The sequence below is a fragment of the Micrasema longulum genome, unplaced genomic scaffold (genome assembly GCF_059751315.1).
Source record: "Micrasema longulum isolate JH-2025_06_02 unplaced genomic scaffold, ASM5975131v1 h1tg002675l, whole genome shotgun sequence".
NCBI lineage: Eukaryota > Metazoa > Arthropoda > Insecta > Trichoptera > Brachycentridae > Micrasema > Micrasema longulum.
The window spans coordinates 212,617-236,083 of record NW_028279808.1 but is presented as its reverse complement, the minus strand read 5'-3'; the positions used below and the strand labels follow the sequence as shown (position 1 = coordinate 236,083).

The window sequence follows — 23,467 nt, the reverse complement described above, 5'->3', positions numbered from 1 at the left end:
GCGTAATTCCAAACATGACATAAGTTCTATTTCCTTTATAAGAAATATTACTACGCAGCAAATCTAAAAATTAAATAGCTTTACATACAAATTACATTGTTTAAAGAAATAAAGTCATACCCAAATATGTCTTTCTTAAAGCGCCCTTTTTCACCTACTGTTATAATGTTATAAACACAACACACATTGTTTCTTATTCATGACACAACAGTCTAAAATAAAGATTAGGCAGAAGTACATCTTTAAAACTTCTAAACTTAAATACAAGTACAACATAATGTTAGTAATAATTACGTCATACAAAAAATATCCATGTGTTTACGCGATAAGACATAATCAGAATACTCTAGTAGGCCAAATAAACAATTAAATTTCTCTAGAAATCTATTCATAAAAGGTCTAAACACCCATATTGATTGCGAAAATACAATAAATTATTCTAAATCCAGTTAATGTATTTTTATCGGTATTCGTAGTATGTGATATTTCGCTATTCTGAAATTATGATGAGCATCGGTTGGTATGTTCCCGATAATTACCTAAGACAGCTTCGCATAGATTGTTTCATATTTCAATATACAGAACCAACCTACCGATACTTATGCCTGTTTTTTATATATACATATATATATATATATATTTGGACCCCTGTATGTAGCCTTACGTGTCATGTACAAGGCAAAGTACTCGGAAAAAATCGTTTTGTTTATCTTGGAAATGGGATGTTTGATCACTGATTTCGGTTTATTACTCTTATGAGTCCAATAACTACTTTTAACTACAGTGTGGATATCTGTTAAGGATATTCTATCTTTCCAGCATTCTGCTTCAAGATTATGGCGTTGTAAACTGATAAATAGGCACTTAAATAACAGATGTTTGATACTCTGTGAAGAAATATCATCGCACGAACGATAGTCATCAATTCCTTAATTTAAACGTATATAGGTAACTTCTCATAGCTCCGTGTCCGGTAAAAAATTGGGTCGTTTTGAAAGTACTTTGGTGACGACGGCGGAAGTTTGCTGCATCAGCCGGCGTTGGGAAAAACATTTTAGTGATTTTACCTGTAGAAGAAGCGCGGTAATGATCCTCCCAACGCTGTTGCGTATTTTGTTCTATACAACGTTTAGCAAAACTAGGGGGAAATTCTGACAAGAAAGGTGCCGTTCTTATGCCTGTTGAAAGAGCTACCGCTATATTGAACAACATCGCTCTGGATGTTGATATATTTCAAGTAACCGAAGGAGTTTTCCGGAGAAGGATTATCCTTCTTTTTTGACAAGAGTCTCTTTATGTATTTTTGTATTTTTATATCTTGAATTTCAGTTTGTCAAATGTATGTTATTTTAAATATATGAATTTAATTGAATAAAACGCGCCAACCACTTCATTACGAGACAGACTTAACAACACACTATTTCCTTTTTCAAGATTTTACATATTATCACACTAACCAAAAGCCACGCCTTATTTTCTATATGAGTACAATATTATAGTATGTTTGACATAGGTTAACGGAGTACCTATTTCCATTTAATCCGCTAATATCCCAGATCCTTGGAGATACGTCCAGGACATTAAGGACTCCAGGCGATATCCTGGCAAGATATCGCCACGTCACACGTGACAGATAACTAAGTAGAACTTGGTCCAAAGTGAAGTATTATTAACACAGATCAAGTTTAAAATTTTCCCCTGTACGTTGATTTTAGGGAGTTAATAACGAAACTCAACAAATATTTTTAATAAAACTGTGTTTTTAGCCATTTAAGTTTAAACACTGTCATGCTTTAAAAAAAAACAAATTTTTTAAATATTTGTCTAAAATTTTACGTTGAATTTATTTGCTAATTAGTGCATTAAACTTAAATAATGTAAACTTGAAAAATAGGTACAATATATATAATTATCATTATCATTCCCTTCCCGCACTTAATGATGCAAATGGCACTGCATTGGTACGCCTATCGCAGCATATTTCGGTTATTTTTTTTACAAAAATGTAAGGTGATCAGTCATACGCTTCAGGTATCAATCCACGGACTATGATATATTCTAGTGTAAAAACACTCTTTTAAATAAATATTTAATATCAACCATATCAGGAATCGAACCCGAGACTTCTTGCATGGTAGGCAAACGCGATGGCCATTACATTACGAGGCCGATAATGTATTAAATATGATTTATATATATATATATGTATAAAAAATGATTCTAAAATAAATAAGCTACACAAATTGATATAAGTGCTGAAAAGGATAAACCTACAATTGATAGAGGGTGTAAATTTATTGCAACAGAGAAAAAAGATTTTTGAGAGTAAAATATGAAAATTTATGCATTTTAAGTGCATATGACCTATCATTGACTAGTTAAATTGGCCACTTTACACACTGTGCAAAATTTGATTATTCTCTCAGTTAAAATTAATTAGGAACTAAATAACTATCTTGGGAGGAAATCCAGCCACTTTACAAATATTTGGACATACTCAAAACATTGATAACAGAGGGTGGTTTAATACAAAAATATGACATGTAATACATGTATAATATAATATATGTACCTCAGCATCGCGTGAAATGCAAAACCAGCCAACAGCTGTCAAAACTTTATAAAACATCGAACCCAAGACAGATTGCTCTATTTTCCACGCCGACATCTCCCAATGTATGTGGGCTTCTTAATCTACAAAGCTCTTTATTATAAATTACTTAATCCATTGCAATCATCGAAACTAAAATCTCGTTTGAGGAATCTCCGTCGCGTTGATATGAAATAATCACGACCTATATAACTCTCAATAACTTTAATTAACTAATCACGCAGGATCACAAAATTTGTTTCAGATCAAAAAATAATTCTTTTTTTTAACAATTTTTTTTATTTGAAAATAGTAAATATTTTTTCCGAACCCTGAGGTGAAAATTGAAAGCTTCTAAGGTTCATATAAAAGAAAAGAGAAAAAAAATAAAACCTTAAATTTAGATGCATACTACAGGCCTCAGCGATAAGCGGAATCTTTTACGACATTAGGCGCTCTCTAGAATGTCCGCTGTAACACAATTAGAAATCAATAAAATTCAAAAAATTTTTTTATATTTATTTTATTTATTTATTTTATTCATATTTTTTGCTTACAAACTATTATTAATAATAGAAATAATGTGACCTCACTGGGGTTTCCCGTGCCGAGGACACTTAACAATATACTTTTTTTTAAATTACATTTGAGAATAAACAAAGAAGACTAACTTAAAAAAACGAAGATAATTAACGAAAATTCAGACAGTTTTAAAAACAAGGTATTAATGCACATCTATTTTATTTATATTACAAAACACACAATGAAAATAACAAAAACCTAACATAAGCTATACACTTGTGGAGCAGTTAATTCAATATTGGTATGGGCGAATGAGACAATCTATTTTACTTCTACCAAGCTCCACTATCCATTGTTTTATAGCTTCTTTTATTTATTTTCTGTCTTCCACTTATTTAAGGCCTGTTGGCCTGTTATTCTCTGCATCAAATAACCTCTTGAGAGGCTGACTGTCAGCTGTCCTGTAATATTTTAGGAGGTCATGTTTGAGGTCTGCTTCGTTGGGGTAAACTGTACCTTGCTGATTTTTCGGCCCTTGATTCTGCCATTTTGGTCACACGCTTAAAACAGAACCGTTTTCTCTGTCAAACCCATCTTAAAATGTTTTCGAGTTTGCATATTCTTTGGATGCCCGTGTTTGTATTCCGTTACAAAGGGTTTTGCCAGCAATTTTTCTTAGTATCTTTATTTCGCTGGCTTGAAAGAGGCTTTGGTTCTTACAGTATTAGCTCTGGATTCAACGCTGTAAGTCATTATAGGACAGATATAGGCTTTGTATATCTTCAGTTTGCTATAGATGCTCACACATTTTTTTCCAGGCGGTAATTTTCAAACATTCGGATGCGGCTTTTTATCACATGTTAAATTTTTTAAATATTATTTAAGTATCATGACATTTCAATAATTATTATTTTTCTTTCTTCCACAGGACGACCAGATCAAGTCCACAATTGCAGCATTCTCAACGTATCTATGAGTTCTTTCACGATACGTTGTGCAGAAGGTTTTAATGGTGGACTTCCACAAACATTTCTTTTGGAAGTCAGGGAGACCAATTCCCAGGTAAATGTAAGATATTTTATTTATTTACATAGGTATTTGCCATTAACAATTTGTCATTGTCATTTCGTCATCCGCACCTAATGGTGCATATAGCACTGCATTGGCAATAGAATTGCCTCGTATATATTAAGTGTAAACAAATTTTTGCCTGTTTTTTAAATTTAAAAATGAGCATAAAAAATAAAACAAAATGGTAAAACTTATAAATCATTCGAAAGAAAATTATCTGGGCTATAAGATACTGTATTTTGTTTTTCGTTGCGTACATTTTATTTTATAATTGGCCTTTAAAATGGAATATCAAGTAGACGAAAGTGAGTATTTTCGACACATCTATTCGCGTTCAATCGAAAAAATAAAGGAAAAAATAGTAAACGAGAATACATCGTTAGATAGCTTGTTCTAATATAACGAAAGAGAATTATCGGGATCGATATGAAATAAGAGCGCGTTTCATTAAAACCGCCTAAAAACTATTACTTTAAAGTGTGTAAAGTGGCCACTTAAACCAGCCAACGACAAATCATAAGCCCTGTAGATACCCAGACTTCTATTTTACCTTCTCTAAAATGTTTTTCATCTCTGTTTTAATATGTTTTACCTTAAATATGGGTGAAACATAGGTTTTCTAATTTTTTCCAAATGAAGAGAATAAGAGAACAAATTACAGAAAGAGATGTCAAAAATGCTCACTTTTGTTAACTTGAATTGTCATTTTGAAGGCTTGTAATCAAATAAAATAAAATATGAAACGTAAAAACAAATACAAGCCCTTGCAGAGTAGAAAAAAATTCTTTCGAAAGAAGTTTGACCTTTACCAGTTTTTTTGTCTTTTGGTAATCATATTTAAATTAGAAAAAAACGTATGTTAACACCTAATAAAACCTAATTTCTTCTTCGGAAAGTTAACGAGAAATATTGCTTTAAAGTGTGATTTTATATATAGTGCAACATTTATCGTTATTGAACTGACACCGGAAGCGTTAAACTGTTCAATAAACTTCCATTTATCTGTAACATTTTTTTACTCTTAATTTTACAAAGTTGCGCGTAAATAATGGTAACGTTTTCATCAAAATTGACTAAATGAGTTTTATGAATAACAGTAAGCTTGAAACAATAGTTTATGCATTTTTATTTTTATTACATAAATACATAAAGTAAAATTCGGTAATTTGTACCATTAAAAATATTGCACTTTGCCATTCGCTAAATGAGTTTTTCGCCAAAAACTTTTTACGAATATTATATAAAATTTGATAGGTTTATGTTCTTAAAAACATAAATTTTTTAACTAGGGTCTATTAATACATGTAAAATAATGGTTGAAAAACGAACTTGGTAAAATGAGAGCCATTACAATAGGGTAATTTCACGATTTTTTTGAACAATTTAGACACGTCACTAATACGTCGCGATTCGGTTAATTTTTTACTTTGTGACCGTTTGAATTTAAATAAAACATCGTCGCTAATCTTGAATTCAAATTGTCAAGGCCAAACATGTCGCGTTTTGGTGGAGACATTCTTTGACAATTTGATTTTAAAAGTTACGTATGAGAAAATTTCTCCAAATTATCCATATTGATTTTGAGAATACTTTTTTTTCTCAATCCGTTTCACACATTCATATTGGTATTCGAGTATGTGATATTTCCTAATCACTTTTTTTAAACTGATTAAAATAATATTATAGACACTCTTGTATTTATCCAGTTACACTTTATAAAATTATTTGATTCAATTACTATTATCTAATTGTCAATTCTTAATCTTATCGGATTTTGCATAAATATAATTATTTTTAAAAAATACAATAAAGATACCAGTCTCGAGGATGTCGAAAAAGCGATGAAACCGGTCACTAGTTGTTCTTAAATTTTGAAAGTACGTATCACTGGTATTTCATTCCTATAATAAATTACATGAACTCCTATAAACAGTTTTACATAAAAACTTGAATGTTTTACTACAATTGTTCATTTTTCTCACCAATTTCCATAGTAAAAATTGTTTGCATTATTTTGTAATTTTCCTTGGATGGAAAATTTAAGGTAGTTTTTTTTTTCCACAGGCTATGAAGGTTAACTTAAGTTCAGCTGTTCCAAGATTTGCAGCATCAGGGCTAGAGCCAGGTCACCAGTACCTAGCGGGGGTGTTTGCCTACAACCCTAAAGGAAGAAGTGAGCCGGTTGTCATTCAAGCTTCAACCCTGAGGCTTCCTGAGAAGCAGCTTACACAAGAAAGTGGAATCATTGGTAAGTTTTAAAAAAACATCTTCATTATTTTCAAAGAGTTTACTTAATCAATGTGTCTTTTCCGTGGGGTTTTTCAGTTGAAATTCGATATAAAACCAGTATAAATGACGTCAAATGACATCATTAATCATTGGTTGGTTTAAGTGGCAATTTTAAACACTGTGTAACATTCACAATTTTGTATATATATTACCGTCTATAGTAATAATAATTATGGTTTATAAACAAAAATACAAATTTCTTTATCTACTACATACACACTTAGGTAAAAGATTTCTCTGGATCATGTCTAGTCTGCCTAACTAGGTACAACTTGTTTAAGTGTAGACATTTTTATGCAGAATTGTTATTTTTTTTACTACCTACAAGTTTATTTATTATACAGTTAGACAATATTCATTTATTCCGTTAATTATTTCAAAATGTTTTTCAGTTTATTTTTCGTAGACTCAAATCTTTTCCGATTTTTTTCTACTTAAATCCAGTAACCAATTTTGGTACCACCTGTTTTAAAGCAGACACATTTTTTGCAAAATAAACTATTTTAATACCACTTACTAGTTAACTTCTTATACAGTTATACAATATTCATTAAAACCATTAATTATTTCAAAATGTTTTTGAATAAATTTTTCGAAGACTCAAATCTTTTCCGATTTTTCTCTACTTAAACCCAGTAACCAATTTTTCACAAATGTATTTAATTGAATCCGCGTCATAGTTTTGCAATGTTCGGGTGATAAATTGAATGTTTTGGGGCCTAGAAACCTGAATTTTCTTTGCCCGAATTCAGAGTTTGTGGTAGACCCCATGACCCATCCTCTAGTTTCCCTAATTCTTCTATCATTTGTTTTTATTTTTTCACTGTCGGTCTTGTTTGCAAAATATACTTAAAGCGTAGGACTAATCACCTTTATCTAACGGACGATCAAGATGCGCTTCATTTGGTGAAGTATGTCCTATGGACTATCTGGCGCAGATAAGGTTATGATAATGTTTAAATCTCTTATTTTTTAAATAATTTTAACTGTTGGACTGACCCAGAAACCAATTCCTACAGTTCTATTTCCATTTTAAGGACAGTAAAGATAATGCATTACCTGTACGTAAACAATAAAATATCCAAAATACCTATTACCTGCACAGATGTCTAATTGCTGACAGTGTGGGAAATTGAAGATGATCTCAATTCCCTACTTTAAAGTAAAGATTACACTTTGTACAGCTATTATAAAAACAGTAGCGCTTTTTGGAATTTAGTGAAGTTCGGTTTTCCTTCTTTTTCTTCTTCTTTTCCACATCCACTCTTAAGTGGAGCATGTGGACCATTTACCTTCAGGAGACCCTATCGCCAGCCAGCATTTTCGCTTTTTCTCACGTTAATCCAGCGCCCCTATTAGTTTCGCCGAATAAAGTCGAAAGATTGTCATCGACGGCCTTCCGGGACGACGTGAGCCCGCAGGTTTAAAAAAGAGGCAACTTGGGTTTAGGTTCTCTTGAGGCATGCGCAGCACGTGTCCAAGCCAGGCTCACCGCCGTTTCCTCAAAACACTCGTTATAGGAAGCTGCTGCGTCCGTTCTCGGACTTCAATGTTAGTTATAAAATGAAACCAAACTATTCCTAATATTCTTCTCAAGCCCTTATTTTCAAAACTCAGTAGTTTGGTGTTTTGAGATTTGGTAAGGTGTCAAAATTCGCACCCATATGAGATTACTGGCATCATACAAGAGTTGAACAATCGGAGTTTTGTTTTGACCGAGTATAGACTAGAGTTCCAGACAACACGCATCATGTTAAAAATCTCTCCAGTCATTCCTAGGCGGGTTGTGAGCTCTTCGTGCATGCTTTCATCCTCAGTTATATGAACTCCCAATTATTTAAAGCTGTCAACTTTCTCAATCCTCTGTCCGTTATTGTATAGAGGCTTTTTTGTTGAAGTTCGATTCAGTCATGAATTATTTCAGATCAGTTCAGTTCACTTATCGTTTCATGGCCAAATTTTGTGTTGTATTCAATATGTAATAAACACACATCGAAGCATCAACAAAGTTTTTTTTTGCCATCGCAAACTAGTGTAACAGCTTCTTGCATCATCTAGTAAAAATCCGACATAATAATTGCTAGTTTAATTTATGAAATTGCTTTTTGTTCATCAAAAGCAATATGTCAACGACATAAACACTGAAGTTTAATGCTGTTGGCTAAATTTCCGTTGCAATAACACTGCCGCTGTATTGTTGTGACATTTGGGTCAGTAGAAACATAATTGTTTTACTTTTGAGTTAAAATTTAATCCGTCATCAGCAGAATGAATGTTATATAAGAATTTTGCGATTAGACCCGAAAATCTCAATCCCTCGATTTTAGTACCAAACTTCGTTAATTTCACGTCCTTCATAAAAGTATTAGCCTTCTTAGAGTTTAAGCAACAATTCATATATATATTTTTTTTTATTTATATCCCTACAGAGATGAGGTAGTTTTTTTTCAAATTCAGGATTATGGATATTCGAGCGTTTACAGGGCTTATGATCTGTCATTGGCTGGGTTAAGTGGCCACTTTAAGTACTACAACATTCCCCATTCCGCTTATTAGCGAATATCCACACCAGGTAACGTTTTTGATTTTTGTATTTATGTTACGAATTTGAAAAACCACCAAAATTTATTTATTTTCATTCATAAGACCATTACACGTTACTTTGTGTAGTTTATGAATTTACAAAAATTTCAATTATAACGTAATTCTATTGTTTAAAATGCGCATATTTTTAATTACCTGAAAACGAGACGTATCGCGTTCCATGAGAAAAGCGGCACCTTTTTGGCCATATTGCCCACGTATTAAAAAAAAAACATTTTTGAAACCCGAAAATTTATGGATGATAACTTTTTATGTGCTTAAATAGTCACAATAATAAAAAAAATTGCTCTATTTTTTTTACATTTTCTAAATTATTTCCAATTATGTAGTGAAAATAATTGGAAAGGGTTAAATAAAATAAAAAGACAATTTTTCTGATAATTCCATACGAAACTAAATTAAGAAAGCATAAAATATTACAAATAAAAAAATAAACTTGATATTTTAATAGGATAAAGCTGTTGAGAATATGGAAGACGAGGTATTTACAGAGATCATAATCTGTCAGCAGCTAATGAGTGATGCAAACAAATGAATAAATGAATTAATGTTAAAAATCATACCAAAAAATGATAAATGTTTTAGATATTTAAAATATAAATTATAATATTTTTACATAGCTTTATTTTTATACGAGTAAGGCATAAACACTTTTAAAAATATCGTTTTATTACTCTGAAATGAAGAGCATTCGATCGTACAAAAATAATATAATATTTTTCCATTCAAATTACTAAATAGTTCAGAACCAATTCTACCATGCAAAACTACCAACATATTTCATTATGTTTTAACAATAATATAGAGATAACTTACATAATGCGTATAACATATTAATAAAAATTAAAGAGATAAAATATTGCCAAAAAAAATTAAAGAAAGTCAAAAACGTTTTTGTCCAAGGGAAGATACCATTGCAGGAGACTGCGGCAAGACATTGCTAATATTTATATATTACTCTTAAGCGTGTTGCCCGGATGTTTATTCAATTTATGTTGATGTAATATTTTTTTTGTGTAGTAATATACATGCTTCCATTTTCTATTTTGTTGTATCCCAACTCAAAACAGGGCTCTTGGCCTCATAGAGTTAAGGGTACGTTATTATTTTTTTACAATTTGTGTCTTTATATGAATAAATAAAATAAAAATAAAATTTATTTAAATAAGCTTGTAAGGTAAGATAGAAAAAATATTAAAAGTAATATTTTTTTTATTTTTTTATTAAATGAATTAAAATAAATAAATAATCTTACATTACGTCCCGACGGCAGTCTCAGAATTTCCATCCATGGCTCGGTTGAACTGACTCACCCTGCAGTGGCTTGGAGAAGCGTGCTGTTGGAGCGTTTTTTATTCGTTTCCATAGGCTCCAGACTCTTTGGCGAAGTAACGCAGCGAACGTGTTTACCCGTCTAGCTACAAATGACAATATGACAACTATAATATATAATACTGGAAGCCGATAGAGGTGAATTGATGATCTTTGTGGACACCATATGCTCCAACTAGGGAGCGAACGTGGAATGATGATAAAAATACAAAATCTTTTTTCTTTATTTTTTATTAATGTTTTGAATGAAGGGTTAACCTCACCTAAATTTAAATTATTCCTAGTATTATTTTGTGAGGAATATAAAAAATGACTTAAAAAACTTTAGAGTCGTTTATATTAAGACATATTTTTTTTTAAGATACAGGATATTGCCATAATACAGGAGCGTATTAAATCATTATATCATGCAAAATCAATAACAAGCCTGAATTAAATGATTCGTTTCACCGTAAATGATACAATCGATAACGTTCTTTGAAAGAAATCATTCTTGAAATGAAACAAAAATTGTTGTTTGGCGATTCTAGACTTTTGGTTCGTGATTTCTCCCTCCAGCATGATTTGTTTGTTCACTGATTTGTAAGGCGAATTTGTTTCTGTACTAGACCAAATCGAGGAGAACAAATCCTCTCCTCTAGACCTTATACTCTTTGAACATGTTTCCAAGTTAACATTTCCCCTCGCTTCCCTCAAACAAAGCTTTGTTACGCGCGTATCGGAAATAATTTAATGAAGCATTTATGATAATAATAATAATTAAACATCGCTGTGAATTGATATGTGAATCAAAATAATGATATCAAATCAAATTTGTGAAATTCGCAAGAAAATAGGCTTCATAATTTTGATATTGACAATGCTAAATCATATTGCGAAAGATTTATTCTGAAAATCGATTAAAATTTTCAAATTTACATTAAAAGGTAAAACATACATATACACACGTACAGTAGGTTCGAATTTCAAATAAGCCAGTTTGTTAGTGCCTGTCGATGAACCAAAAAAATCTACAAATTTCGTTTATGTTCATTTGCAAACTAGAACGTTTATTTATTTCTTTTTTTTTTATTTGTGTCATCTGGTTAGTGGAGTTATCGTGTTCTTCATGAAGTTGATAAAAAAATTTCACCAGTAATTTTTTTTAAATAGTCGATTTTCATCAAGATTACATTTAAAGATTATTGCGATGTCTAGAGATATTGGATCGTCATGAACTTAAAGTAATCTAAAACAATATATTTTATTGAATCGGCATTCACTTCGTAACACTTCATTATAAATTATTATGAAAAAACTTTGTTATCAGTGTCACACAATTTTTATTATTTTACAAGAACACTACTACAGTTTCGGGAGAGCACTCCACCCATCGACGGATGATATAAAACTAATATAGTAAACACAGAATATTGTTCACAATGTCATAGAATTTAAACAAAAAATAAACAAATTGATCAGTGAGATCAGATCAAACTAAGAGTCAATTGTCAACAAATGGAAGAATTGAAGAAATATGGATTTTCAAACATTGGCAGAACGGTGAATATTACACAGTGTGTAAAGTGGCCACTCAAACTAGCCAATATCAGGTCATAAGCCCTGTAAATGCCTAGACTTCCATATTCCCTTTTAAGGTATTCTCCATCCCTGTTGTAATTTTTTAATGTTTATATTTTCTTTATTATTATTTTACTTTTTTAGAAAAAGAGAAAGACTTAAGTTCTTATTATTTACCAAAATATTAAAATTTTCAGACCATTTCCTAAAAGTCTTAAATTGTGCTGGAAAAATGGAAATCGAGTTGTGGTAGAGTGGGATTTGAACCTGGGACCTTTGATCCGTGAGTTTACAATTCTACCACGGGATCACAATCCAGTTTTAAGCACATGGTTTTCCGCGTAGGGGATGAATATTAGATTTTTTTTCAAAAAAGCCATGTTTTGGTCAAATGATTTTAGATAATCAATGACTGTTTTTTTGCATTTTCAATATGCATAAATAATTATAATTCATTAAACAATATGTTACAATGGCTTTACTAACCCATTCCCCGCTTCCTCTCGAATCAGTTCGTTAAACTGCATCAAACTGAGAGAGCGGCCGTCAGAATAGCTAAATAAATTACTACCATATTGTGTGAGTCTATTTTCTTGAACTAGTTTTGCACTTTAGCGATATTAAGAAAAGATATATATGATATGCCACCAAATATGTTTTCTACCTTTGAAAACGTAATCTGGTAGGTACAATAATATTTTAACCGGCATGTGACATAAGGATGCCTTTTTTACAGTTTTACACCGTGTTGAAAAATCGTTATCAAAATTACGTCTTAACCATTTATTTATATTTTCTACTAAAAGATATCTTTAAATGATCATAAATCCCAATAACTTAGCATAATATCATTTTGAAAAAAATACAAGCAAACAGAAGCAGCGTTTGAGCAAGAGTACTGACTTTCCAATGCAGTAGGATATTATTGAAAACGCATGTTGTTGTTTGTTCAGTGAAATTAAATGAGTTATTATTATGACCCAGTCATTTAAAAAAACTGAGAAGACACATAAGAAAAATGTTTTTCGGGAGAATTACAAACCTGCAAAATAAAACGGACTGCAATTGCAACAAGTATCCAAATATTCTTTATTATCAGAATGTGATATTTGTGTAACAGTTTATGTGGATTTGTTTAAGTGAGATAATCTGACAGAGCCACGAATGATTGAACAATTTACATATTAGATAATTTCAGAAGCAATCGGAGACACGTGAATTATTCAGGAGGCCATACTACCTTCCATCAAGGGGTTTCCCTGTCACAGTCAAGTCACACAAATTGTAAAAATTGTTAAAAAAGCATCAGTTTCTGTCTACAGAAACTACAAAAGAAAAAGTTTTATTAAAAAAACGCCTAAAATCAAGAAAATTAATGCCAGTGTTAACACTAGTAATAACAGACAACTAATTTTTATGTGTTTTTTAGCATAAAATAAATAATATCCTGAAACTGTTAAAAACATATATACATATTTTTTTAATGCGTCCATTTCCCTTATCTTTGTAATAAATAATAAATACTAAATAATCTTAAAATATAAATTTTTTACCCAAAAAAAAACTATAATACCATAAAAATGGTTAAAAATCTAAATTTCAACGGCCACGCGGAAAATATTATCGTAAAAATATTTTTTTTTGTTTATTTTTCCCTTAATTTGTAGGCCATAGAACATCTTTTCCGCATAAGGCCGTTTTGAATTTCCAAAAAATAAGAAATCGAACCATCCATGGGATTCTTAGCATTCGACGCCAACGCCACATCTCGAGGGCATCTGTTTTCTCTTCTATATTCACTTCTATGAAATGCTATTTATCTCTGTTCATGCATTAATTTTTTTGTTTTTGAAATGTTTTTTGTTTCAAAACCTAAGATTTGCCTAGTAGCGCAATAGGTATAAAGCTTTCCTTTAGCGTGGAAGGTTGCGGATTCGATTCCCGTTGAGAATGCAATAACCAAATGTGATTTTTCTGATGCTCGAGTGTAATGTGCTTTAATTCATAACTTTTATTAAGTCTCTCACCCTATTCTCATGCAAAATGAAAACAAAAGTACAGTATTCTTTTCATTCACGTATTTTGACATTAAAAAAATTATTTGCTTAAAAAAACTTCGATCTCACGGAGTTTATTGATGGATTTAATTACGAAAAATGCCTCAAAAAAGATACCAGTTATCAAAAGTAATGGATTAAGAGTTTTAACCGATATTTCTTGGTGGAACTGCATTTTAATTTTAAAAATATATTTTTTTATTATAATAACATTTGTACATACATTTATTAAGGAGAGAGACACAGTTTATTGCGACACAATCAGGAAAGACCCATGCCTGCGAACTTGATACAAAATCCGTGTTAAGTCGGGGCACTTCGTATATTCGCATATACATATTCATATTATATTTTATACTTACGTTTTAAGTTTATACACAATAACAAAAACACTCATTGTGAAAAGTCCATTTTTATTTATAATCTTCGCTTGTACCAGATTTCGTCGTGACTGACATCGTCAGACTGCATCGGTCACGACGGTCACTGGTGAAAATCATAAATAAAACTGGAATTAAAATACACACGGATTTTTATTTTTACTATGGTTAGATAATGTAATTCATACATGCATAAATTACGTATCACAAATTACAAGTGCCTTAACAATATAAAATATAACATTATAATGATGAACTTAGATATATAAAATAAAAATAACAAAAAATACATATATACAAATATGTATGTCAGCATACAAAAAACATAAAAAAGTCGGTATATTGTGAACACAAAATGAGTTAACAGCAGATCATTAGCATAAGTATTTTTGTAAATTATTATTCAAATAAATGACGTATTGTTATTGTTTTATTTTCTTTTATTCAGAAAACAAACAGTACGGTTACATAGTTTTATATTTTACACAATTAGATTTAACTCTAATGAACAAGCGAAGTTTCCATATTGTGTAATAATTATATGTTTGGTTATCAATAAAAGTACAAAAAGTCATACGAAATAACCTTCTCCATTTGCATTCTGAAGGGCAATCAATGGGTCGCCATTTTAGAAACGTTTTTTATTGTGATTTTCGAAAGCAAACTTAATTTTTGTCGTTCTTGGAACTTTGATGTCGTGAATACATTTGCGTGCCTGAATTATTCAGGCAACTTTCAACAATGGCATTTACTGCTGAGCAGAATCTTGATAACCTTACCATATTTATTTTATCTTAATTACGGGGCAGATAAACTCCAGGATTTTGTGTTTGTAGATTGCTCTATGTTAACAATAATCCATCACGAAACTGTTTTACATAAAATACTTGTCCTTAGAATTATAATAAACAAAAAACTAGTTTATTTTTAAGAACGGTCTTTTACGAATTATTTTATTTTTTTGTACATAACCACTCACCAAATTTTTTATGTCTGCTGGCATAAAAACGCACCCTCCTCTTCGTCAGGACATAAAATATACTGACATGCAAATCCTACTATAGTAGTTGCATAAAAATATAAAACCAACCTGCTGATAGGACACGTGCCACCTGTAAGTAGTACTCGAGTTAGAAATACTCGTCCAGGGTTTTTTTGTTTTTATAAAAAGAAATATTTGCGTTCTTATGATTTACCCAAATATTTAATTTTGAGGGCCATTTTTAACGAGTTGTAAATAACTCACTATTAGAAAATGTAATCAAGTTAGGGTAGACTGGGATTCGAACCACGGACCTTTGGTTTATGAGTCCGAGACACGCCGGGACTACAACCCGATTTTTTTCTTGTTCAATTTCACAAACAAAACTGTGTTTTTCATCCTCCCGGACACAGACTTTTCAATTAGTAGTTTGTGATTTTAAACTCATAAGAAAGCAAAAGCATCCTTCAAATACATAAAAAATGAATAAATTGTAAATAGCCCAGAATAGTAAAATAACCTTTTTTGCTAGAAAGCTTATTTGCCACAAGTTTTATTCATTTTTTAAAAATATTTGTATAAATTTAATCCTAGAGAGTGAATTTAACATGAGAATCAATAAAGACATAACAAAGGTAATAGCCGTGGGCCGAAATCAACAAACGAGAATAACAGTGTCAGGGATTCCATATAAAAATACGAAAGAGTTTGGTTACCTTGGGAGAAGAATCATTCAAAATGGTTGATCAAAAAGTGAAGCTGATAGCCACGCCATATACATCAGGTCAAAAAGCGTTTATCAAAAAATCTCATTTTAAAACATCAAATAATATTGATCAACCACGTAAGCTCCCTATCAAGACATATATATGGGGTGTCTTGGGTGTATTGTATATGGACTATAAGTGTTTATCTGAATGATACAAAAAAAAACTACAGGCTTTCGAGATGTGGTCCCATAGAAGAGTTATGGGAATTACCTGGAGTAACCGCATCACAAATAACAAGGTTTTTAGTAGAATCGAAAGAGGAACGGAAGGAAGAGGAGAGACGCGCTAGACAAATTGATCTCATAATACTTCACAAGGATATCCTTCAACGGTATGAGTTGCATGTCATATGTAGGCCAAATAGAACTACGCAGAATGAATTTGAGAGGCAAAAGGGATGCAGAGCTTTGCTGTAAACCAATCAAGAAGATTAAAATCAGAAAGAGAGATATTTTATTACTTTTTAACTTCGTCTTCTTTTTTACCACATCAGCTCCTAAGTGAAGCATATGGACATCACTAGTTGCCTCCAGGAAACTTCATTACCAGTCAGCACTCTTGCTTTCTCTCACGTTAATCCAGCGCTTCTTAGTTCTACCAAAGAAAGTCGAAAAGACGTCATCGACGGCCTTCCAAGATGGCGCGAGCCCGCAGGTTTAAAAAGAGGCAACTTGGGTTTAGGTTCTCCTTAGACATGCGTAGCACGTATCTTAGCATTTTTTAAACAAATATTATTTAAAAATTTCCAGATAACAAGGGTACGTCCCATCCTAAACCAGTTTTAAAAACACGGTTTTCTTGATTTGTTACAGATTTGCCTCACACTGCCTTCAAATTTACTCCAATGATGAGCGTCGTTACAGGAGCAGCTGGAGCCATCATTATTGTTGCCGCCATCATTATTATACTTCTTAGGAATCAATGCAATAAGGTACCTACTTACACCCATATTTTTGTAAACATTAATATTTTACGAGAAATATACTGAATTTTAATAAAAGAGGAATGTAATAACTTTATACGATGTATAAAATTTACCACTAGTTTTAACGTATATATTTCTTAAATTCTCTCATCTTCTGATTTTAGTGAAAATTAATTTCTCGCTTTTCCACAGTCAAATTAATTGCTTATTATGTACTTTTGGATTATCTTCATCATCGTCTGTGTCATTTTTTTTCATCTTTGTTTTCAACATGTCAATGATTGTTGTTCTCTACCTCTCCCGACACACCTTCGCTGCCACCCGCATCGATCTACAATAAAATGTTCTTGCGGCAGCCTTGATTTAATCAGTGCTTCTAGGGAGGGTTTTTCCTCTCTCTTTACTTCATTTGACCCTTCCTACGACCATGAATTTTTCAAGGCTGTTCTCATTTCTTCCTTTGATGTGTCCGAAAAACAGACAAACAGGCTTTAAATAGATGAAGAATAGTCTGTTATTAAAACCCAGGTGTTTCAATTTAAATGTTTATCCCGCTTGCGGTCCATGTAGTTTGAAGCATACATCTCCATTACCATATTGTGAAGGCATCTACCTTCTGCTTTTCTTCGGGCCTTCATGGCCCATGACTCTCCCCCATCCAATAATATGAGGAAAATCAATGCCTTTTCTAAACTGATCTGTTTGGTTTTGGATACATTTTTTCTTTATTCTGTCGAACCTGGTCAAGATATTCTTAACTATTATAATAAAATGTTGCTGAATTATCTTAACTAATACTTGTATCTGCACAAAGCTGCCAAATCTATCATAATACACATACACAGATCTCTTTTGGGTATGTTTTCTCCTTTAGCAACTAGTAATTTTTTAGGATAGCGATAGGTGCTAGACATGCTCTTTTTTTCGAAGTAAATAGGATCTAACCTTTTTTTATGTAAATTTGATTTTACAATACTATTTTACTTACTAAAAAACTCATGAAAATACTTCTCAATTTTTCTTGGTAAGTCTAACTGTTTTGGATACCATTGACAATTATTACTTTCTTTACACAGCATAACAACCTGGAATAAAATCTGTGAAATTAAATCACCGTTATAAGCCGTTAAACAAATAAAACTTAAAACCAGGTTTTAAAAGTAATCACTGAAACGGAATTAAAGGCTGAATTATTCTGCCGGTTTTATTCATGTATCATTCAATACTTTAGTTATTAATGGTCAGAATGGATCATAATGTAATCTATAATCTATAGATTTCATCGATTTAACATCGGTTGTGGCTTCTGGAAATAAAGCGTGAATTTTCGTTTGTTCCATGATGCATTATTATTTATTAATCATCAATGATCAATTTCCGTGGAATACATAAGCGTTTCAATGCACGTAACACACGAAAATACATACTTAAAGTTGGTTTATCGATAATCTATGTACAATTTGTATCCAAGCGACCGACTCGACCTGCATATTTTTAAAGTCAAATATTTTATAAAACTCTTTGTTTAAAAATGCAATCGAATCTAATATTTTGATTGTTAAGACCGAAATTTAAACGAATCGGTAACTTATCAATATTTTTAATAGACATGGTATATTTTTTTACCGTATAATCCGCCTCATGATTTACTAGTAAAAATATTTGCCTACCACATCTAAGGTCTGGGCTTCGATTATTTGCAAAAACAGCGTGAATCACCATAATAAAAAGGCATTTTTCACAGCAATTCTTCAAAATATTCAGGCATTGCAAACAAGCGCGAAACACTTCATTCTTTGAAATTCCACTCACATTTATAAACACATCAGCATCTTTATGAAGGTTCCTCCTTAAAACTAGACAGTACTGCATTGTAAAAATGCACAATTATATGATTGTCTCATGCACTGGGTAAAAACCTCCGAACTTGGCACGGTCATATGTAATAATAAAAACCGAAATCTCAATTCCGATCATATCAAAAGAAGATACGATAGCTGGACTTGTGTGACAAGATGTTTGCCGGGTTAAGCGCATATGGTATTCCATCTTTTCTTCTCAACCCCTTTAGGAAATGGCAAGGCAGTAATCGTAATGGTATTAAATAAATCAACAAAAAAATATGTTGTTCTCAGGATCGCAGAAGAAGAGTTGGTAAGACGGGCACCCGGTCTCCACCCCTAGGGGCCGAAGGGGGCTCGACTGGCAGTGACTCGGGGGACGGATCACCAGGAGGCAAGACCGTTACCGTGGCTGTACCACCCAACTGCCAGGGGAAAGGCGTAAGAGCCCCTCAGCCAGCGCACAGACATCACCTACTGCAAGCTGGAGATGGTGCTCCAGATGGAGACGAAAGGAACCCTGACATCATCCCTGACCAGATTGATGGGGACATCCAGGTAATTTTGATACAACACATCAATAAAATAACGAAAGTCGGAATCTACGGATTCTGTTTTTTGTCACAGAATATTTTTCTGTATACATGAACAATTTCGCAGCGATCTCCTTTCTTGTCTCGAAAAATAGTTGTCGATCTGTATTTGTGTGTATTTAAAGTACGTGCAGACAGTTTGATTAAAAAAGTGCTCAAAAATTTGTGTAATTAAAAATCTTTATCAATTCCTCAAAGTTAAATTTGTCCCCATTTATATCACCATCGTGTAAAATACATTTAGCCAGAGTTTTTTTTTATCCTCAAAACATTTATGTAACGCACTTCTTGATTTGGCTTGTCGCGAGTTGTTTATGATCTTTATGGTTGTGAAATGTCGTACTTTCTTCATCATTTCTTCCTCATTTTTGAGAGCGGAGAAAAGTCGCAGGGCTGTCAAGTGAATATAGTGGCTGTGACACTAATGCGGTCTGTTTTTTTGTCAAAAAGTCGTGAAGAAGCTGCGAAACGTGAGCGGGCGTCCGTCATTTTCACTCTGGAGTAATCTTGAAAATTCGCCGATCACACTAAAATGCGTCCTATTAGTTTATTTGATAGAACTACGCCTCCAAAATTACCGATGATCTTAAAATTCAAACACTCTTTATATATTTTTTCAAACTTTGTTTATACTTTAATTAGATGCTGCAAAGATTATTCTTAAATGACGTCATTACGTTAATCTGTAGAGTAATGTTGACAGCAATTTATTGTTACATAAAGGTATACAAATGGTGTATTAATACTGCTATGCCCCGTGAAACATCAGGTTGGAAAAAATAAATAACAATTATATTTATGATCGCGACACTTGCCAGATAGCAGGTAGACACTCAAATTTGCGTGTTTCGCTGGTTCGCGGATTTTTTAGTAGCAATTGCGTTATCTTTTTATACTTTTCCACTGCTACTACTACCATCACGCCATTTCCCCGTAAAAGTAAGCAAAGAGAATGGACCGCCACACACGTCTATTTTGGCATACATTCCTAGCTTCTTCCACATTTATACATCTTGTCATACTTGCCTTTCGGTTTTGTCTGCTTTTGACGTGACCAGACTTAAGATTTTGGTTTATCTGATCATGCCACGTCTTCCTAGGTCGTCCTCGTCTCACGTTGCCGTTCATTTTTGCCATATATACTTGTTTTACCATTCTTTTGTCGTCCATTTGTTCTCCATTCATTTACTACTAAACCATAATACAAATTAATTCAATTAACTACCTTGTAATGGGATTATTCCAAACTTATTGATGAAACTTCTCTCGCGGTAGGCTCTGTCAGATGTCCTGTGGTAAACTAGACACTTCTCATTTTCTTAATTCGTGATGCACGCGATACACGACATGGTGGATTGAACACTCGTATGTAGATAGGTAAAATCACTTATTTACGATCGCGTCGTAAATATAAAGACCACATTTACATTCGATGACGGTTATGGTGTTATTAGACTGGGGAAAAATAGGATTGAACCCACAGTAGAGTAATTACAACATGCTCACAAGGGCTCAGTAGGTAATTAATAAATTGAAAGCAGCAACCTAGTAAACGTGCAATATACAATGAACATAGAAACTCATGTGACGCAACCAATTTATCTAGCCATCTTTTGACTTTATCTTGTTTTAGATATTTCCAATTCAACGAATTTGTTAGTAGGTAATGTATTTATTTCTTTATCAGATCGACTACATCCGAAAGAGACAACACGTGTCTACAATTGACACAGGTTCTCCAAGTCGAGGACTTCTCCAGACCACTGGTGCTGGTGTACCCCCCAGTAGACTATCAGGGCCGTTCTGCCCTGCAACTAGAAATGGCCTTCCCCTTCCTGGGATTCATGAAAATCACCAAGGCATGGCCAACAATATTGTAAGTTATGGCGTTTTTTTCATTTGTATTATTACTATTACTGTTACTTTAGTTTTTGCTTTGATATTGTTGTCATTTGTGTTTATAATTATTTCCACGTGTGTCCGGGCGGGTGAAAAATACTGTTTGATAAGTGAAAAAGAACTAGAATTCTGGACTAGTGTTTTTGACTCGATCACTACTCTCAAGTAAGAATCCTAAAAATGGAAATCCACGCGGGAAAAATTCCCCTCGTAGTGTAGTTGTTGGTACGTTCTTCCACATAAAGCAGGGCTGACATGAATTATTTGTTTAAAAGGTGTTGGAACACTTCAATATTTCACTGTCTTAGGACTACTATGGCACCTGAAGCGTAAGACTGATAACTTCACTTTTATGTAACAGCAGATCGTGATACGCTGAATTTATTTTACCAATGCAGTGCTCGATTCACTACCAGGTGTAGATAATGGATAATGATGTTATTTAAACATGATTTTAAAAATCACAACTGGTCTGTTAGACAAAGTTTGTAGGATCGTGTGATTGAGACCAAAAAGGCCGATTTATTTATTATCTACTGCCTATCGCAGCTATCGCCAACTGTAAGATGCTAGTAATAATTGTTGTAGATAATTAATTGGTCTGTTAAACGAGGCTCGTAGGACCGTGTGATTGAGACCCGAAGAGCCGATTTATTTTTTATCTTCTACCTATCGCCGATATCGCCAACTGTTACATGCTTGTAATGGTAGTTGTAGATAGTTAAGTTAATATGAAATACCACTTTCTATGTTTGTCGGTATATGTTTAGGGTACATGAAAACTTAAGAAATTGGTTACATCGAGGCCTTAAATAAATAAAATGCATCAGAATGCAATGGCATTTTGGGTTATCATATATTCTGAGTGGATACAAAAATTGCTTAGAATAACATGCTTCACCTTAAATCTTCTAAAGTGGGGCTTACAGAGGGAGTTTAATATTTTATCAAAAATGCTTATTTTCTTAACCTTACTCTACGGCAGCAGGACAAATGGGTGCTTTATGTAATTGAATTGGGTGGAAAACTATAAAAATCTCAGTGCTTGTGGCAAATATGATTAATGGAGCAATATTTTAAGGCTCTTTTGGAACGTGGGCAAGCATTGCCTTTGTGTAAAACTGTTAATCATTTTACTTCATGCTATTTGGAATAAACATTATGTTGTTATACAATATGGGCCTTACTTTTTAGACATAATATATATATATATATATATATAACTATTTATAACCGATATAAATAAAACTCACTTATAAAATTATTTATTACCTAGAATAACAATTCACAGGTTATTTCATTCTTAATTTTTTTAAACCGTCAACATTGATATGTGCGCGTGCGAAGTTACTTTTACAACAACAACAAACAAAAACAAACGTCAAAGTCAAACCAAGACTACTGTCAATGTAATGTAATGAAAAACATGAAAAACGGTAGAAAACAAAATCAAAATTGGGAAAAAGAGAAAAGGGTAAAAGCGAGTTCTTTGGTTTGTTCGTGCTTCTTTTTTATCACAATTAATGTAAACACATGCAAACATATAACATTTCAGATATCACAAGATATGAATTATTAAAAATCACTTAAATCGCATTAAAAGGGTCGCACGACTTCGAAATTGTTTAAAAATGAAAAAAATCTGTTAAACTTTCCATTTTGATTACCGAAAAATATGACTTTTGACAGATCGTGTGCTTATTTTAGCGTTATACCACATAATGTGCAGGTATAAGTTTCTATGGTCGCTATCCCAGATTTAAACTGAGTTTAACTCTATGCGAGATTTAGAAGTAATACTTTTTGATATACCATCATTATTCTACCACTATTCGCAAGCTTAACTTTCACAAAATTGTGAATGTTACACAGTGTGTAAAGTAGCTTCTTAAACCAGCCAATAACAGGTCATAAGCCCTGTAAATGCCTTGACTTCCATATTCCCTTATTTAAGGTATTCTCCATCCCTGTTGTAATTTGTTAAATGGAAGTTATTTAAAATTTAAAATTATAGTAAAAAAGGTTATTTAAAAGTTTGAAGTTAGTATTAAC

General features: G+C 32.4%; 1 protein-coding gene across 1 annotated transcript in view; it reads left to right on the top strand.

The window, feature by feature from the left end:
* LOC148271754 (neural cell adhesion molecule 1-like) overlaps nt 1-22,571 on the top strand; it is a 115,193-nt gene extending 92,622 nt beyond the window's left edge. The window contains exons 7-12 of the mRNA XM_088240983.1: nt 4,041-4,174; nt 6,248-6,431; nt 16,970-17,088; nt 19,218-19,481; nt 21,204-21,392; nt 22,497-22,571. Coding sequence (XP_088097109.1) covers nt 4,041-4,174; nt 6,248-6,431; nt 16,970-17,088; nt 19,218-19,481; nt 21,204-21,392; nt 22,497-22,571 — 965 coding nt within the window. The remainder of the gene's footprint in view (nt 1-4,040; nt 4,175-6,247; nt 6,432-16,969; nt 17,089-19,217; nt 19,482-21,203; nt 21,393-22,496) is intronic.
* Nucleotides 22,572-23,467: the final 896 nt, after the last annotated feature.